An 18,632-nucleotide genomic window follows, 5' to 3' on the forward strand; every position below is an offset into this window, starting at 1 on the left:
GCTGTGGCGGGAAGAGGCCCGGACGGCCGTGCACGTGGGGGGTGGTTAGCGCCGAGGAACCCGGAAGCCCCGCGCGCCGCCCACCGCCGCGGTGACGGGTTAACGCTTCTCCAGGGTGGAGGTGGGGGCGGGGTGTGTGGAAGGAGAGGCCGTCCCACCCGACTCCTCTCAGACCCACTAGCGAGCCAGCCCTCCCCTCCCCCCACGAGCTCTACGCAGCGCAGACCCCGCCCCCCGGCCGCGGCGCGTGCGCAGGAGCCCCGCCCCTCCGCTCCAGCCCCACCCCCACACCCGCTGCAGCCGCCGCCGCCACCTCTCCCTTCCTCTCTGCTCTTTCCTCCTCCTGTTTTCTCTTCCCTCCTCCCCCTCGCCTCCTTTTCTCCTCCTCCTCCGGCGCTGACGCTCGCGTAGGGCCCTGGCGTCAGACGCGCGGGGGCGGGGCGAGTGCGGCGGGGGGTATAAGTAGAGGGTGCAGGAGGCGGTGCTTCCCCTTCTCCCCGGCGGTTAGTGCTGAGAGTGCGGAGTGTGTGCTCCGGGCTCGGAACACACATTTATTATTAAAAAAATCCAAAAAAAATCTAAAAAAATCTTTTAAAAAACCCAAAAAAAATTTACAAAAAATCCGCGTCTCCCCCGCCGGAGACTTTTATTTTTTTTTCTTCCTCTTTTATAAAATAACCCGGTGAAGCAGCCGAGACCGACCCGCCCGCCCGCCCGCGGCCCCGCAGCAGCTCCAAGAAGGAACCAAGAGACCGAGGCCTTCCCGCTGCCCGGACCCGACACCGCCACCGCCACCCTTGCTTCCCAGCCGGCAGCCAGCAGCCAGCAGCCAGCGGCAGCCGATCGACCCCGTTCTGCGGCCGTTGAGTAGTTTTCGATTCCGGTTGATTTTTGTCCCTCTGCGCTTGCCCCCGCTCCCCTCCCCCCGGCTCCGGCCCCCGGCCCCAGCACTCGCTCTCCTCCTCTCACGGAAAGGTCGCGGCCTGTGGCCCTGCGGGCAGCCGTGCCGAGATGAACCCCAGCGCCCCCAGCTACCCCATGGCCTCGCTCTACGTGGGGGACCTACACCCCGACGTGACCGAGGCGATGCTCTACGAGAAGTTCAGCCCGGCCGGGCCCATCCTCTCCATCCGGGTCTGCAGGGACATGATCACCCGCCGCTCCTTGGGCTACGCGTATGTGAACTTCCAGCAACCGGCGGACGGTGAGAGCCGGGCCCGGCGGGCTGGCGGGGCGGGCGGCCATGAGGCGCAGGCGGCGGCGGGCTGGCTAGGCCGGCGGGCCCGGGGGAGGGGACGGGCGGGCATGTCACCCCCTGAGGGCCGGCGGGGAGAGGCTTGGGCGCCGGGACCCCCGCTTCCCGTGCCCGCGGGGACCCGCGCTGCCGGCAGCCGCACGCCTGGCCACTTCCTCCTTTGCGACCATTTTCTCGGCCTCAGCCGCTCTCAAACTTTAGGGTGATGACGCGCCGGGAGGGTTGGTGAGATTGGGTTCTTCCACCGCGCTCCCGCTAGTAGCCGCGGGCTTCTGGGGCGTCGGGAGCCGAGACCCCTTCTCTGGTACTAGGTGGAGGCGCTCCCACCACCCCGTGCTCCTGCCGGCGCCCCAGGACGCGGAGGAAGTGCGATTCGGTGCTCAAAAAATACCACGTGTTGAACCCTGTAACCTCACAGGCCCGAGGCCTGTCTCTGCTACTGGCCCAATCGCCTGGGGGAGCCACAGGGCCTTAGGATAAAGTTAATTTGGTGATGTGGTGGTCTTCAGGTTTCTGATTCCATTCTTAATAACTTGTCAGTAACCGATGGCTCTAGAAACGTAGATTACCGATGAGAAGCGCATTCGGGGTTTTCCCCGAGTTCAGGCATTTCTCACTAATACTACAGCAGGTTGGTGGGAGCAGAGGGTGTGGAGGATGACCCTTTGGAAATGCACTGTTTTCTCAGGCATTGTAGGTTATTTGAGGTTTTTTATCCAAATTAGATTCGTAATACTGGTAATACAGAATGTTTCTTTCCTTCTGAAATAGTTCTGTGCTTTCGAGATGACCCCCCCCCCCAAAATTTAAGAATCAAATTTTGGCTGTAAACTTCGAGTGTAGTGTGGACTGGACCATTATACTTCTTGGCCTTCAGTAGTAAAGGTTTCTTTATTTTTTAAAGTGGTCTGAATATCCGTATGTCATGGGTAATTGAACAAAATAACAGTACTAATTCACCGAGGAAAAAAATGTGGCTAAAACATATCTTTTTATTTTGAGGTTAAACAGTTCACAAAATAAAATTTGGCAAACAGATTAAGATAGTGGCATGATGAGTTCCCAGGATTTTCTTTATATTTGGATCAGTTAACTTCCAAAAGTCAGATTCACTCAATTTTATGGCCCAGTTTTGCTTTTATCCCCTCAAGCTGCTTGAATACATGTCAGCTAATATGGAATATAAGGAATTTACTTTTAAATTTTTTAATTAAATTAACTCAATAGGACTGGAAGTTATTTAATGATCAGCTTTTTGCTAGGTGAAGTTACTGTCACGATTTGGGTAGACATACTACTATTGAGTGTCACAGCCAGAAGTTGTAAAACTGCACTGCAGGTTTCCTGCCCTTTTGCTCCTTAAGCAGTGGCTCCAAATGTCAGCCCATAACAATTTTTACAAACTCTGGACAAGATTTACCGCTGAATGAATAGATTAGGGAAGATAACTTTGGGGCAGGTAATCACAATCTAAAGTTAACAGAGAACACTTGAACAAATCCGAAAGACTATAAAATGTAACTTTTGGAAGTGGCTGTTATTCTTTCCAAGCTTAACAATTTTAAAACAAACCCAATTTTTAAAATATCTTGGGATTTGAAAAGTTGAACTTCAGGTTACCATGGTTACAGTACACTGTATGTAATTCTCAGTCTATACCAGTGGGCCTGTACTGTAACTGTTCAAAAGAAGATAGCATTTGTTCATCTTACATTTGTTTGGTTTCTATATGTACAAATTACCGTTTTTCCAAATATTTTTTCAGTGGTTTTCTCTTTTCCTATTTACTGCAACATCGATGGGCTGTTAGGATAGCTTCTGAAAGTGACCAGTTTCCAATTTAACAGGAAGAGGTGACTCATTCAAAAGACGCTTAAGCAAAGTCAGCTAAAAAACCTAGGGGAGCTGAGTAGGTGTGGTCAATTGATAATGAGCTGACAGCTGATTGTCACTATCTTCTAGAAACTGGAGCTTTCATTTATAAAAAGAAGTGGCCGGAAAATTTGCCCTCTCAATAAATTTACATGCAAAAAAAATTTGCATGGAATTTGTGAGAATTGGTGTTTCAGAACTTCAAATGGACTATGTTTTTCCCTCTTGAGGACTAATGTTTTTTACTTAAGAATATATTTCTCCATGAAAAGTCTCAGTTTATTTAGTAAATGCCTCATGGTAGAGATGCACTTAATTCAGTATTTCATAGACTCTGAAATCAGGGTTGATGCCGAAATTTTTCTAGCACTATGCAGAAATAATAGATTAAATGATCAGTTATTAAGTCAATCAATGGCTGAAGATAAAATTGGTTTTATATGTCAAGAAAGCTTTAATGAGTGAATTGCGAATCTTACAGACCTGGCATTAAAAATTTTGTATTCATTATATAGCTAAGTATGCCAACCTCACATTAGTTTTTGAGGGGCTTAATCTGAACGGATATAACTTTTTTTTTTAAACATAGTAATACGAAGTTTGTGCCATGAGTCCCTGAAAATCCCCCAGCTCCCAAAATCCAGGGACTTTATTATTATTTTTTTAATGGACTAATTTTTGTATAATATTGGCTGTGGTAAGCAAAGAAAAGGCCGATTTTGACAAGAAGTAAGGGAAGAAGTTAAAATATTTGAAAAAACTAAAAGCTTTTAAGTCTGGGTAATTATCTAATATTTTTTATATTGTTCATTAAGCAGATTGTATGTGAAGGGGTATCTTGGTTTTATGTTGAACCAAAAAGGGATTTTAAATTTATGGTAGTTAATGGAAAAAATGTTTCAGAAATACATTGGTGATATGTCATCTGTTAAGATGGGAAATTTGGGGTTTCTGATAATTTTCTTCTTCTTTAGCATTATACAATTTAGATCTAGACTAGTGTGAGGTGTAAGGCCCAGCAATCTTGAAATTTAGATAGGGAGAGAGGGGGCCATGCCCAACTACTTTCCCCATAATAATTTATATAATTCTTAGTGGTCTAGAAATGTTTTGAAGTAATACTCTGAACATGTCTTTTCACAGCGGAGCGTGCTTTGGACACCATGAATTTTGATGTTATAAAGGGCAAGCCAGTACGCATCATGTGGTCTCAGCGTGATCCATCACTTCGCAAAAGTGGAGTGGGCAACATATTCATTAAAAATTTGGACAAATCCATTGATAATAAAGCACTGTATGATACATTTTCTGCTTTTGGTAACATCCTTTCATGTAAGGTAAGCAAAAATGTGACAGGTAAACATAGTGTTTTACCTTCTTATAGTTTATTCCTTAAAAGAGTAACTATGGTATCTGTTAATGGGTAGTTTTATTTCCCAAATACCCATGCTAGGAGGCCTACAAGTTCTTTCTGAACACTGGAAAAAATGCCAAATCAATAGCAAGTAATGAAAAATTGGTATCTGTTTTTCCCTAGGTGGTTTGTGATGAAAATGGCTCCAAAGGTTATGGATTTGTACATTTTGAGACACAGGAAGCAGCCGAAAGAGCTATTGAAAAAATGAATGGGATGCTACTAAATGATCGCAAAGTGTAAGTATAAATAGTTAATCATGTTTCAGATCTGTTTTTAATAGTCAAATCAATTCATTTTACAAGTTAATACATTTGTGCTCTTAAAGAGATTCAACAATAATGAACCACATCTTGGTAGATTTTATCATTGTGTTTTTTCCTTGTTTGTTGTGACAAATGAATAACAGTGAATTAATGTAATTAACTGGTCGACATTTAAGTCAGAAAGCAAAAGAAGATAGGTATACTGAGATACAAAGCTTTTTCAGAATAAGTGCATAGTTGAAAAACTAGGAATCCAGATAGAAACTTAATTCCTAAGGTAATCATTGACCTGTTTTACATTTGAGGAAACTGAGTTTAAAATAATTTGCCTGTATTTACCTGTTGGTTCAACAGGTAAGCTGGGATACAGACCCAGAGGTCTAAATTCAGAGTCTAAGTTGGCTTTTTACTTGGCTATACTACTACAGTTTATTGATGGGAGTAGTTGTTCTTTTACCTTTTCACCTTTCTTCACACATTTAAAGGTAAAGTAGAATTAAACCAGCAATCTTCGTTATTAATCTTTCCTGAGATAAACTTGTTTTTAAAAGTTGGCAGACTTTTTATAAAATGGCACTGATAAAACCTCTGAGACTATTCTGCTGCAGGTTATAAAACTGCAGATTTTATGAGCCCAAAGAAGTAACATCTCTAGTTTTTTATTGTTCGTGCCAGTGGGTTTTGTTTAATTGAGCAAATTCAGCCGTAAGGTCATCTTATAAATGAGCTGAGTTCATGTTGCTGTGTAAACTGCAGTGATGACTTACAAATCGGGCTTAGTTCTAACAGCTCCACTGCATCACTCTTAAGGTGTGGTTCCTATAAATCACTTCATGAAGTGCTGTGGTCATTCTGTACATGAAGAGATTGTTAGGTACATGGTGTTACCTATTTGAATTTTGTGTCACTACATGATTAAGGAAAGACTGTAATGTAAAAAGAACCCGTATGTCTAAGAAACCAGCAGTTCCTCAGTGCGAACAATGTTTTACAAAGGCTAGTTGTTAGAATCCTTATTTTTTTGAAATAGCACATTTTTAAATGAGAGAAATATTTAGCATCATTAGTATTAGAAGATGAAACTATCTTAACAGTTTGCCTGTTAACATGCTTGGGGGCAGGGGAAGAATGTCCAGTAATGGTGGGGGTCTAGATTAAATAAAGACTTAATTTATTGCTGTTTTGAGTATAAAATGGAAAAGTCTGTATATATAAACTTAAGGTCATTTATATGCCTTTTGAACTACCATGATTTCTGCAACTCTATCATAAGAACATATAACAGAAAGGCTCATTAAGCTCCAGCATTATTAACAAAAAGCATGAAGTTGTGATACAGTGGAAAATTATGTTCCTGTTGAGAATGTTCCTAAGGCTAATAGCTTGGAGAAGCACCACAATATGGGTGGGGTGGTGAAGGTTAAGGAAAAGACCTAGGGAAAATCCGTCACGATTTGGGTGGTATCATGGAAGATGGTTTTTTACTTTATTTTACAATAGTCTTAAATGACATGTACTACTATTATATTAGGGGAAAACTAAATTTTTAATAAAACATTTAGTTGATAATGCTGCAAAGAAAATTTGCCAAGCTGTTATGTGTTAGAGTACAGAATTCAGAAGTTTAAATTTCCATTTTAGGAGAGCACAAACAATGTGCAAGGACCACTTTGAAATAGCAACGATAAAAGTCTTTTCTTTGGCATGGTTCATGTGTTACTCCCCCTCATTTATATTGATAGGCATGATCTCTTTAACCCTGGGTTAGCTAGAAGGAAGGGAGGGAAGTGTGTATGAAGAAAAATGCTTCCTTTTTTCTTATAGTTAAGAAGTTTGTTCTTATTTTATGCTTCCATTTTTTCACTTAAGGCACTTGTTTTTAGTGTGCTCTTTATTCGAGATTCTGAAATTAACAGTAACAATTACAAAATCAACCATCAGCCTTAATTAATCTGAACTTAATAAAATAGAACCTAATTTTATAGTCCTTACATATTTTATTAGATTTGTTGGACGATTTAAGTCTCGTAAAGAACGAGAAGCAGAACTCGGAGCTAGGGCAAAAGAGTTCACCAATGTTTACATCAAGAATTTTGGAGAAGATATGGATGATGAGCGCCTTAAGGATCTCTTTGGCAAGTTTGGTAATGTGTCTGAATTAAATTTTTACACTCAAAGTTCTGAGTAATTGCTCAACATTAGTTTTGGCTAATACTTTATTCTAAAGTGAATGAAATGAAACTTAATATGGTACTTAAAAATAATTGTCGTTATCTGAATTAAACTACTGATAGTCCATTATACTACAAAGTAGTATATAAATAAAGGTTAATAGTGTTGTATTAGCACAGTAAGGTGTGACTGCCTAATTGGAACAGATTTTAAAAGGTTATGCTACAGTAAGAAATTGTGCTGGAATTCTGCACGTACAGATCCCATCTCATCAGAGGCATGCACATGATAACCGCCAACTTAGGATGGAATGCAGTCTTTAGTTATGGGACAGGAAAGCTGGCCAGCTTTAGGATATTTGGCCAGTCCTATTAAAAGCCTCATGTTTGAGCAATTTGAAACAATGACATTCAAAGACAAAGCCAGAGATCCTGATTCCCGTGATATCTCCTTGGGATGGCCTTCTGAATCCATGGGATCTTAATTTGTTCCTTGAATTTCAAATTAACTTGATTAAATTTTAAATCTGTAAAGTGTAACCAGCCTCACTTTAGATAGTTGTAACTGATCAGAAGATGAACTGTAAATTGAACACTTTTGCGCAGGTGATTTGCTTGTCCCTTATCATTTGTTGATCTAATAAGTTCAGCAGGTGGCTTTTTTTTTTTTTTTTGAGCACCTCAAATGATACAGAAATCTAATAGGAAATCTAATACTTTCTTATTGCTGATCTAGTAGGCCACATTGAACCCTCTACTCCTTTGAGCAAAAAACTTGTCCTTTTGACAAAGATTGTGTCTTGCATCTTACTCCAAATTCTCTTTAGTGACTGGTTTTGTATATTTCATCGCCTTTTTAAATTAGAAGCTGTTGCTGAAGTTGAATATTGTTTACCAGTTACCCCAAATGAATAATGTTATGTGAGGTGACCAATATGTAAATTTGCCAAATATTTTCTTGGCTATTTGTCTCATAGAGATTGGAAGTGCAGCTTAGGTCCAGAGGTACATTCAGAAGAAACAATCTACCTGTGTCCATACATCTTCCATATTTTCTATAATCAAATGTGATTTTTAATCTTTTCTGGCCCCACCTGCCTGAGATAATACCCACCTCAGTTACATGTCTTTTTCACTTGTGAGAACTGGGGCCACATGTCTCCAAATAAGTGCTACTTCCTCAGAGTGATACTGTGTCTTTCCACGGGTCAAACCCTGTATTCCCTCTCCTCTCTGTTGAAAATCAAGTGGGCCAAGGGTTAAGAAAATCTTATTTCTTAATTCTGATGTCAAGAAATAAAATTGTTGGCCAATAAAAGGCAAATTTGGTTTGAACTAAGAATAAAATCTCATATTTAACACTTGTCTAAAACATATACCTCCTCAAATGGAGGGAGGGCTGTTTTAGGGAATAGAGTATTTAGCTTCTTAGTAGAAATACAAGGTCTTTGAAGAGACTGTTTTTTAATTTTTATTTTTTTCATGACTTTGTGTTGAAATTTGAAATGTATAAATGTTGCATGGAATATGTTTGAATCATTTAAAAAATTTTTTTAGGACCTGCCTTAAGTGTGAAAGTAATGACTGATGAAAGTGGAAAATCCAAAGGTTTTGGATTTGTAAGCTTCGAAAGGCATGAAGATGCACAGAAAGTAAGACTCAAATATACTAACTAAAGATAGTATGGATTTCCTGTATTTTATAATAAGAAGGGAGATCATAGAAGGTTTCCTTGCTCTCATACGGAAATGTACATGCATTACATTGGCTATTTTACATGTATTGTTTTGAATTCCTTGAATTTTTTGTATTAGTTTGGAGGGTATAAATTGGGAACCTATATTCCCAAAACATTGAAGCCCAGTTACTGTGATGGGCCCACTTGAGCATGCGTAACCTGAAAATTTTTCTTGATTGATAAAGCAGTGAACTTCTCTATTGCAAGTTAGTAATTAAAATTTCTGTGATTTCTCTAAGGCTGTGGATGAGATGAATGGAAAGGAGCTCAATGGAAAACAAATTTACGTTGGTCGAGCTCAGAAAAAAGTGGAACGGCAGACGGAACTTAAGCGCAAATTTGAACAGATGAAGCAAGATAGGATCACCAGATACCAGGTTCATTTTTAATTGACAAGCAAAATAAGACAGGGATGAGGAAACCTATTTTACATTCATTTCAGTTACTGCCAGGTAACTGGAGGGTTTGTGAGGGGGAAAGGAGAAGAAACATGGGATAAAATACTAGGAAGTGTGCTTGAGTTCCACTGTGGTTTTCTTTTTCTTTTTTCGATAGTTTGTTTTTTTGTTTTTTAGGGTGTTAACCTTTATGTGAAAAATCTTGATGATGGTATTGATGACGAACGTCTCCGGAAAGAGTTTTCTCCTTTTGGTACAATCACTAGTGCAAAGGTAAACTTACATACTTTAAAATTTGGGGACAATCCGTGCATGTGGTAATATGTATGTAAGTTTCACATTTATATGCCTGAGTGTTTTTCTTATTTCATAAATGAAGAGTCACATAGGGGTTTTTGTTGTTGTTGTTTTCCAAAAAGTCAGTCCTTTTTTTCTTCTTTTCTGGAAATAAGGTTTTTGCCTCATCGCTTCACAGACATTCAAATTTGAAATGGATGTAGTAGCCTTGATGGTTTATTTTTGTAGGGGACAAGTTCTGAATTCTTCCTGAGGTTGCATTCGTTGACCATAGCGATTGACCCTCACATAATACGCATTGTGCTATTCTGTTTAACTGGTTATTCTGGCAACTTATTAGGGAACTATGGTTAGTTCTGGTTAAAGTGGCAACTTATTAGGGAACTATAATTGTTATCAGGCAAAATTTATATTCACTTACACAGTTCATTCTGGGGAGTCAAACTTTAAGTCCCCTAGTAAAGGTAGATTTTCTTCCACTCAAAATCAGAAATGAAGAATTTCTATTCTGAATTCTGGGAATTTGATTTAATTAAGAACCTCTGTTCCAGGTGTTTTTTCTGATGTCCATGGTCCCAAGAAATCCTCTGTATGTAAAGTTTTGTGCATATGTATTTTGGGATATGGGAGGAGTGTCTAAAACTTTAGTCAGATTCTCAAGAGTTCAGGAAACATTAAAATTCAGTGCTCTGGAATGACCTCGTGGCTGATCTTCCTAACTCAACTTTTCCTGTTAACTTCATTGATCAAGGGAGCTTCTATGATAGGAAATGTTAGGGCCATACTAGATGAATACAAATAAAAATGAAGAGATAGAGTTGTCTTGCATTTTAGCCTGTGCTTTTGAGTACCTGGAGTGTGCTAGAATCCACTTCTGGGTATCTTTACCCTTTGTATGTTCCCTGAAAGTTGTTGAAGTTGAATATTATGCATGTTTTTAAAGTCCTTTGTCGATCATAATATCACTCGGTGGCAGAGATGTGAAAATTTGGCAAGTTTATTCTGGAGGAGGAGCTCATGTGTTAATGCTTTTGCTAAAAAAAAAAAAAAAATTAAAAAATAAAGCAGAAAGGTAAAAAGTGAAAAGTGATTTCCTCCCTCCATCCTATTTGGGTGTCCCTCCCAGATAATCTTCATGTTTGTCCAAATAGTTTTTGTAGATTTATAAACAATAATTTAGAAGACCAGGATGGTACTATACAGATTCTAGGACTTGCAATTTCACTTAACAGGTCTGGATAGATATTTGCATATTCATTTCAGGGTTTGTTTTTCCCCCTCTAAGAGCTGAATATTCATTGTATAGATATACCATAACTTATTTTACTGTACGTACATTGATAAACATTTGGGTTGCTTTGTGTGTTTCCACTGTTAGACCCACCATTGTAATAAACATGTATCTTTACAAAAATGTCAGTATTTCTAAAGTTCCAGAATTAAAATACCGGGTTAGTGAGTGTATTTAAAATTGATACAACCAACTTGTCCCAAAAGGTTAGACACATTCCTACTAGTCTTGTCCATTTAGTAGAAGTTGATATTGCATCTTTTCCATTAGTTGACATGCCTTTCATATGTTGAGTTTTCCCTGTTTGCAATTTTTATATTAGATTGGTTGTCTTTTTATTGATTAGAGAGGATTTTATGTCAGCCCTTTGTTTTATATTGCAAATACTTTCTCCCCGTCTTTAACTTAGGACTTTGGGGGTTTTTTTCATCTTTCCTCATATTTTTGCATTTTATATTCAGATTTAGAATCTTTGGCAGTTTGATTTTTCAGTGTGCTATAAATAAGAGATGTGACTTAATTCTTCTAGGTTGTCTCAATGTACCACACACATACTATATAATGCAAAGTCCATTTTTTCTTTGTTATTTTAAAATGTTAACTTTAATGCAATAAATTCCCATAACTGCATGGGTGTGTCAGGGTCTTGTTCTAGGTACAGTTGACATACTCAGATGTATAGCATAGTGACTTGATGTTCGTGTTGTATATGTTGTCAGATGATCATAATCTAGTTTAATATCCATCACTGTGCATAGTTAACAAAAATTTATTTTCCTTGTGACGAGAACTTTAAAGCTCTACTCTTCAGGAATTTTCAGATATGTAGTACAGTAGTCTAATCTCCATGCTGTACCTTAATTGCATTCCCAGGACTTAATTTGTAGCTGGGAATTTGTACCTTTTTAAAACCTCGATTTCCCCTACCCACTTTCCTCTGCCTTCAGCAACCATGAGGTTAGGTTTTTTTGTTGTTGTCTGGTTGGGTTTTGGTGTTTTGTTTTGATTCCACATACAGGTGAGGTCACTGGACTGTTTCATTGCCATTCTGTTTGTACCTGTGCTACACCATACCAGTGAATATAGCTGTAGAACATGCTTATGTGTATTGCCCGGCTAGTGAGTTCTTTGCACCTCTTCATTGCACCTTTAGAAGATCTTTTAAGTGTTTGGAAGCTTATTTCTGGCCCTTTTGGTCTTGAATGTGAAATTTTTATTTTGAAATGTGGGTATTCTGAAATTCAGCTGCTCCCCCTTCCCCACCAAAGAATAGTAAAGCATATTGCTAAGTCAAATTTTAATTTTAGTAGGCCTTAATTGGATCATTCAGATACTTAAACCTTAATATTCTGTTGACAGATCTAAAATCTGAGCACATTTGCTGTCTTACCTCTACCTGTCTACTTTCTCTTGCTTGGCTGAGATCATGCATGTGCATAGCTTGCCCTTAATATTGAGGTATTGAGGAAAAATTGTGAAAAAAATGAAAGCATTAACAGTGTTTGCTTATATATATTATATATATATATTATAATGTAATGCCTTCAGAGCCACATTCTATCATTGAATTAACTTTTTTTTTTTTTTGTCTTTTAATAGGTTATGATGGAGGGTGGTCGCAGCAAAGGGTTTGGTTTTGTATGTTTCTCCTCCCCAGAAGAAGCCACAAAAGCAGTTACAGAAATGAACGGTAGAATTGTGGCCACCAAGCCATTGTATGTAGCTTTAGCTCAGCGCAAAGAAGAGCGCCAGGCTCACCTCACTAACCAGTATATGCAGAGAATGGCAAGTGTAAGAGCTGTGCCCAATCCTGTAATCAACCCCTACCAGCCAGCACCTCCTTCAGGTTACTTCATGGCAGCTATCCCACAGGTACGTTTCAGAAGAGAATAAAAACCTTACGCAGATTTTCAGATTTGGTCGTTTTTAGTTGTCTGTGTCTTACAATAGACCTAAGATTAAAACATTTGAATTATGATTAAATTTGAAAAAACTGTGTAAGAGTATAAGGACTTGGCTGAATATGTTTTGAGACCATAGAGCTAGGTGCATTATTGCTTTTCTTCACCTGATACATGGTTTGCTCTCTGCAGACTCAGAACCGTGCTGCATACTATCCTCCTAGCCAAATTGCTCAACTAAGACCAAGTCCTCGCTGGACTGCTCAGGGTGCCAGACCTCATCGTAAGCCTTTTGTTTTTAATTAAGGTTGTGAATTATTTGGACTAAAAATGTACTGGGTAAATTAGCTATATTTCAGCAGTATATTGTTGATTTTCATAATTTAGGGTTATGGGTGTTCATTTTGAGGATCCTAGTATTTTTTAAGAAGAATCCTAAAATGCCTCATCCTTCTTATCTTACTGACAGAGTAATTTCTATGCTGGTTTGATTTTATGATATAGTTGGGAATGGATCCAACTTTTAACTTCATATTTGGATAGGTAGTAATTTTAAAAAAATCTTGTTCCGTGTGTGAGGATCAGAGTCCTGGCCTTTTGCACCTTACCTTGTGGCCCCATGCTATATTGTAGGAGCACTTGCAACCAGGTTTGTGTACCATGTTCAGATAGTAATAAGTCCTTGTTCTTCTGAATGAATGTTTTATGTTTCATTCTCTGATCTGGGAATTCTGGGAAAATGGCAGGTGAGAGACTAAGCTTTAAGATATTATTTGCATTTAGTCACTTTGGTTTTTTTGTTCAAACCTCTGCCCTAACAAAGCATTGAACACTTGCAGTGAGTTTTTTTCCCAGGTAATGTGTGTTCTTATGTTTTTCAATGTAGCATTCCAAAATATGCCCGGTGCTATCCGCCCAGCCGCTCCTAGACCACCATTTAGTACTATGAGACCAGCGTCTTCACAGGTTCCGCGAGTCATGTCAACACAGCGTGTTGGTAAGTCTTAAAATACTTTCTGTAAAAATTGATTGCCAGTTTGAAAAAATCATGATAAAAGTATGCAACCACATGTTTGTTTTTTAGCTAACACATCAACACAGACAATGGGTCCACGTCCCGCAGCTGCTGCTGCCGCAGCTACTCCTGCTGTCCGCACCGTTCCGCAGTATAAGTACGCTGCAGGAGTCCGCAATCCTCAGCAACATCTTAATGCACAGCCACAAGTTACCATGCAGCAGGTAGGACTTACTCTTTATAAAGATGGCAGGCGTTGGTTGCAGTTAAAGAAGCTAAAAAGACAATTAGGAGAGCTTAAGCTATCTAGAACATTCTGCTCATTGACGTCCCATTTATTGTACATAAAAGCGTCTGTGGGAATTAGACAAAGCACACAAGGATGCCTAACTAACTGAACCACCTAGGCACCCCTGCTTATGTACTTTAAACTTAGAAAAATTCCCGTTTTTTTCTAGCCTGCTGTTCATGTACAAGGTCAGGAGCCTTTGACTGCTTCCATGTTGGCATCTGCCCCTCCTCAAGAGCAAAAGCAAATGTTGGGTAAGTGCCTTTGTCCTACCTAGTCAGTTACAGAGCAAGACTGACTACAAAATGGGGAAGATACTTAGCTGTCATTTTTTAGTGCAAAGGCAGGTCTCAGGTTCCAGGATTGGTCTGAATTGACATGTCTGCTAAACATGTTAATAGTGTTCCAGGCTTTTAATGAAATACTTTGCTTTTGATGACTAGAATAATAGGGCATTATTTGCCATGGATCCCACGACAGTTTTGGAAGAGGGAATTTGAAGTGAATGAAAAACTTCAAGCACAGAATTAACAACTTCGTTGCCTTTTGGTAGATCTTAATCGGTTTTTAACTATCAGAATGGTGGGTTTGGGCTTAGCATCTATATGCTATGTACAAAAGTGATATTCTTCAATCCACTTTTAATCACGGTGATTGTCTTTACACTTCTGACTGAAGGAATTTGTGTATGTTTTTGATCCTAGGTGAACGGCTCTTTCCTCTAATTCAAGCCATGCACCCTACTCTTGCTGGTAAAATCACTGGCATGTTGTTGGAGATCGATAATTCAGAACTTCTTCATATGCTTGAGTCTCCAGAGTCTCTCCGTTCTAAAGTAATTTAAATTTGTCACTTACCTATCAGCCACTTACACTATTCCAGGACTTTTTGTAGAAACTTGAACATCACTGAGTGCTTTATATAAGTCATGTGCAGTTCTAAGTTTTTAGAAATCTCAGGTATAAATTTATCACCACATACGGTGCTTTTATCCCCATTTTGTTATATATGTGGGGAAACAAGCAGTTGAGGGTCAGAAATTGGCCCTCTGCTCACACAGCTAGTCAAGGACAGAGCTTGGTTTCAGCTCCAGTCAGTTTAACTCCAGCATCAGTGCTGTCTTAGCTGTGCTGCTGCTTTAGTGAAGAAAGATGTTTGCCATTGTTTCTCAACTTTGGGGGGACTTACGGTGACAAGAGAGTAAGAAGTAAATGCAAGAGGGTTCATAATTGTAGAATAGTGCTGGAACGGAACCCAAAAGGATATGGCTACAGTTGAAATGGGTTTTTTTTTTTGAAAGTGGTTCTTGCTACTTGAATCTAGGGAAAGGACTTCAGTTTGCCTCTTTTGGACATTTATATGTTGTGAATTTGAAATTCTAGTTACTCCTTTTCAGAGCCATGTTTGTTCTTTTTTTAGGTTGATGAAGCTGTAGCTGTACTACAAGCCCACCAAGCTAAAGAGGCTGCCCAGAAAGCAGTTAACAGTGCCACTGGTGTTCCAACTGTTTAAAGTGAGCATTCCTTCCTGGGTTTATTGGTTTAAGCTTGTTTTTATCAGTTTGAGCATATTTTACAAGAAATCATTTTACCATTAATCCAAATGTATTGCTAACTTTTCAAAGAGAAGTAGAAATAGAAATTAAAGGAAATTTTACCTGTTAGCCTGGTATTGACTTGAATTTTGAAATCCAAGCACTTTTAAACGTTCTAGGTTATAATTTGTGTAAGTGGGCTTGGCTGTTTGTGTACTTACTCTCCAAGGACTTTCATAGCTTCTACCTTTCCTTGGGGTGCAGTACTAACAGTTGCCCGGGGCCTGCACTCTTGCCCTTCATTACTTCCAAGAAATGGGGTAATGTAGCAGCATAGCCCAGACCAGAGATTGCCAGAGCTTTTCTGTAAAGGACCAGATAGGAAATATTTTAGGATTTGTGGGCCATGATGTCTATGTTGTAATTACTATAGTTTTAGGATGAAAGGACTCCTAGACATTACATAAACGAATAGTCGGGTCTGTGTACCAATGAAACTACAGAAACAGGCTGCAGACTGAATTTGACCACGGGCTTTACGTTCACTACTGACAAGTACCAGGATTGGTCATCTTGTTTTATTGTTGGTACTTGGCTGTTTGCGTCTATACATTTTAAATTTGCACAGTGTTAAGTTTGATACATTTAATATAATATGATTGCCAGTATAGCAATAACTAGTAAGTAGTTCTATTGCTCATTATTTTTAGCAGTTAGAATTATAAAGTGCTAGCCTCTTAGCAAGTTTGATGATTACATTTTTTTCTCCCTGCATTCACAGATTGATCAGGGACCACGAAAAGAAACTCGTGCTTCACCGAAGAAAAATATCTAAACATCGAAAAACTTAAACATTATGAAAAAAAACATTGCAAAATATAAAATAAATAAAAAAAGGAAAGGAAACTTTGAACCTTATGTACCGAGCAAATGCCAGGTCTAGCAAACGTAATGCTAGTCCTAGATTACTTATTGATTTAAAAACAACAAAAAAAAAAACACAAAAAAATAGTAAAATATAAAAACAAATTAATGTTTTATAGACCCTGGGAAAAAGAGTTTTCAGCAAAGTACAAAAATTTAAAGCATTCCTTTCTTTAATTTTGTAATTCTTTACTGTGGAATAGCTCAGAATGTCACTTCTGTTTTAAATAACAGAATTGATAACTGAGCAAGGAAACGTAATTTGGATTATAAAATTCTTGCTTTAATAAAAATTCCTTAAACAGTGCAGTGTTGTTTCATTTCTCTTTGTAATTGGTTTTCCACAAATAGGTGATAAGCTGGAATTGGCAGAAGAACCTCTTCATGATAAAGGTGATGTTCAAGGATAACATAGTTTTATGGAAAAAGGGGCACAAGAATTTATCCAGTTTGTTGTATGAATTTAGATTTCCATGTGAATTCTTGAACCAAGGTATATTTGTATTGTTTAATATTTTTTTGAAATGATGCCAGTTTGACTATATTAAGTTTTCTTAGCTGGAAGTTAATTAGCTTAAACAAACCCTCATTATATGGTGTGAAACAGTAACAGCAGTGAGTCCTAAAGTTAGGATTAGTTTTAAGCCTTATTCTTGAAAAGATCTTTAATTTGATAGGAAATGAATTCACAATCATAAACTAATAACCTTGTCCCCTAAAATACTTGTGAAAAAGTATGTGGGGCTTCTCCATCTAGAAGACGGATTTAGAAGATGCGGGCCAGGGTCCAGTCACCTAAATAAAAATCCTTGGTAGTCTGAATAAATTGTTGAGAGAATGGCCTAATTTTAATTTCTGTTCCATCCTCCACGTATACTACTAGCAAAGTTGAGTTTTCTGGGTTGTACATCTGATTATCTAAGACCAGGCTAAAATAATTTCAACACAAACTCTTAGGAGCAAATAATCCAGAAAAGACCAGGACTATGACAGTGTTATCCTCTGCATAATGAAGCTTTAATCTCAGCTTCTCTTGAAACTCCAGGTGCACATGTTAACCCCCACATACCCCAATGGCTTAAATATGTATTTTGTCTGACCGTAGACTTACCCTCTTACAGGCTGACAGAACACGTAGATGAAAATTTCTTAGTCACAATGCTTTAAGGCAGAAAAGTATATACCATTTTTGTTCAGTTTGAATACAAAATGGTTCAAGCTTTGAGACACCTTAAAAGTTACATCCATGACATTCTGTGCTTATATTCCAAGATCTAAAGTAGCAGATAGGATTTGCAGAGAATAGGTCTCTCCATACACTGCATAGTTGGGATTTCTTTTGTGAGACTACCTATCACCCCCATCTGTTCTTGAAAGGTCTTTATTAGATGTAGCAAACTTTCCATACTGTTGAGAGGAACCCAACAAAAGTGGAAAGTATTTAGACCTTTGTGATCTGCTTGTAGGAATCAAGAAAAAAAAAATCTACATTTGGTTATTTGATGATATATTTGCAAATTCATCTACTCACCAGAAGTTAACTTCTAGCCCAGAAGTCTATTTACTTGCCTTTACAGTCACTTGCCAACATGGCACGGAAAATCTGAGTTGAAACACGTTCCCAACTGAAGTTGAATAAACAAGTATCCTTTGTGAGGTTTATCGAGCTAGGGCCATGTTCTTGACATTTCTGTGCTTGTTGGTGATTGTGCTGTTTAAATCATTCCTAAGCATAATGCTTAGGTGCTGTCTGGTGTCCCTAGGTTCAGGAAGGTAGATGAGCTTCATTCAGGCATAAGTTCTAGAGCTGTTGGCTGAGTTCAAGGTTAACTATATATTAAGTAAGGTGTCTTTAAACAGGAACAGGAAATATTGATGGAAATGGGGCTGGCTTACAGGTACCTGTTTCCCCCAGGAGCAATGATTCAATATTTGCCAATACATTGTTAGTAAGACTTCATAGAACATAATAACAGCCACAGTTAATGAGGGCTGGTTGTAGCTCCTAGAAAGAGCTTATAACCTACAGTGGTTTATTTTGAAGCGCCTAATTTCATGTGTGATTTGAAGTGAAGCAGAATAAGATGACTAGCGTGCTCCTGCACATCTTTCTAAAGCCTGTTGGGGCTTTGGAAATTTTCAGACAAATTGATAGGTGGCATTTTTCTCTGGATACTGGGTGTTCAATCTAGGCTAACTGGAAACTTTTTAACCTAGAATCCTCATTTTCTTCACTTCAGCATGTACCTGAAGCCTTACATGGGTAA

At 38.8% G+C, this 18,632-nt stretch overlaps 1 protein-coding gene across 2 annotated transcripts; it reads left to right on the forward strand.

The window, feature by feature from the left end:
• Window positions 1-493: 493 nt before the first annotated feature.
• PABPC1 (poly(A) binding protein cytoplasmic 1) lies at window positions 494-16,672 on the forward strand. Of its 2 annotated transcripts, XM_044245203.1 has the most exons (16): window positions 494-862; window positions 976-1,204; window positions 4,271-4,464; window positions 4,665-4,780; window positions 6,812-6,951; window positions 8,536-8,630; window positions 8,956-9,093; window positions 9,292-9,387; window positions 12,302-12,574; window positions 12,796-12,886; window positions 13,490-13,600; window positions 13,688-13,842; window positions 14,077-14,161; window positions 14,612-14,742; window positions 15,327-15,420; window positions 16,223-16,672. In XM_044245203.1, exons 2-15 carry the CDS (start codon window positions 1,012-1,014, stop codon window positions 15,417-15,419), a joined length of 1,911 nt encoding a protein of 636 aa, XP_044101138.1. In that variant the 5' UTR covers window positions 494-862; window positions 976-1,011; the 3' UTR covers window position 15,420; window positions 16,223-16,672. The 2 variants fall into 2 exon arrangements, with proteins under 2 accessions (XP_044101138.1, XP_044101137.1); XM_044245202.1 differs by having other exon boundaries at window positions 494-1,204.
• The last annotated feature ends 1,960 nt before the right edge of the window (window positions 16,673-18,632 follow it).

Source organism: Neovison vison, chromosome 4 (assembly GCF_020171115.1).
Source record: "Neovison vison isolate M4711 chromosome 4, ASM_NN_V1, whole genome shotgun sequence".
Lineage (NCBI taxonomy): Eukaryota > Metazoa > Chordata > Mammalia > Carnivora > Mustelidae > Neogale > Neogale vison.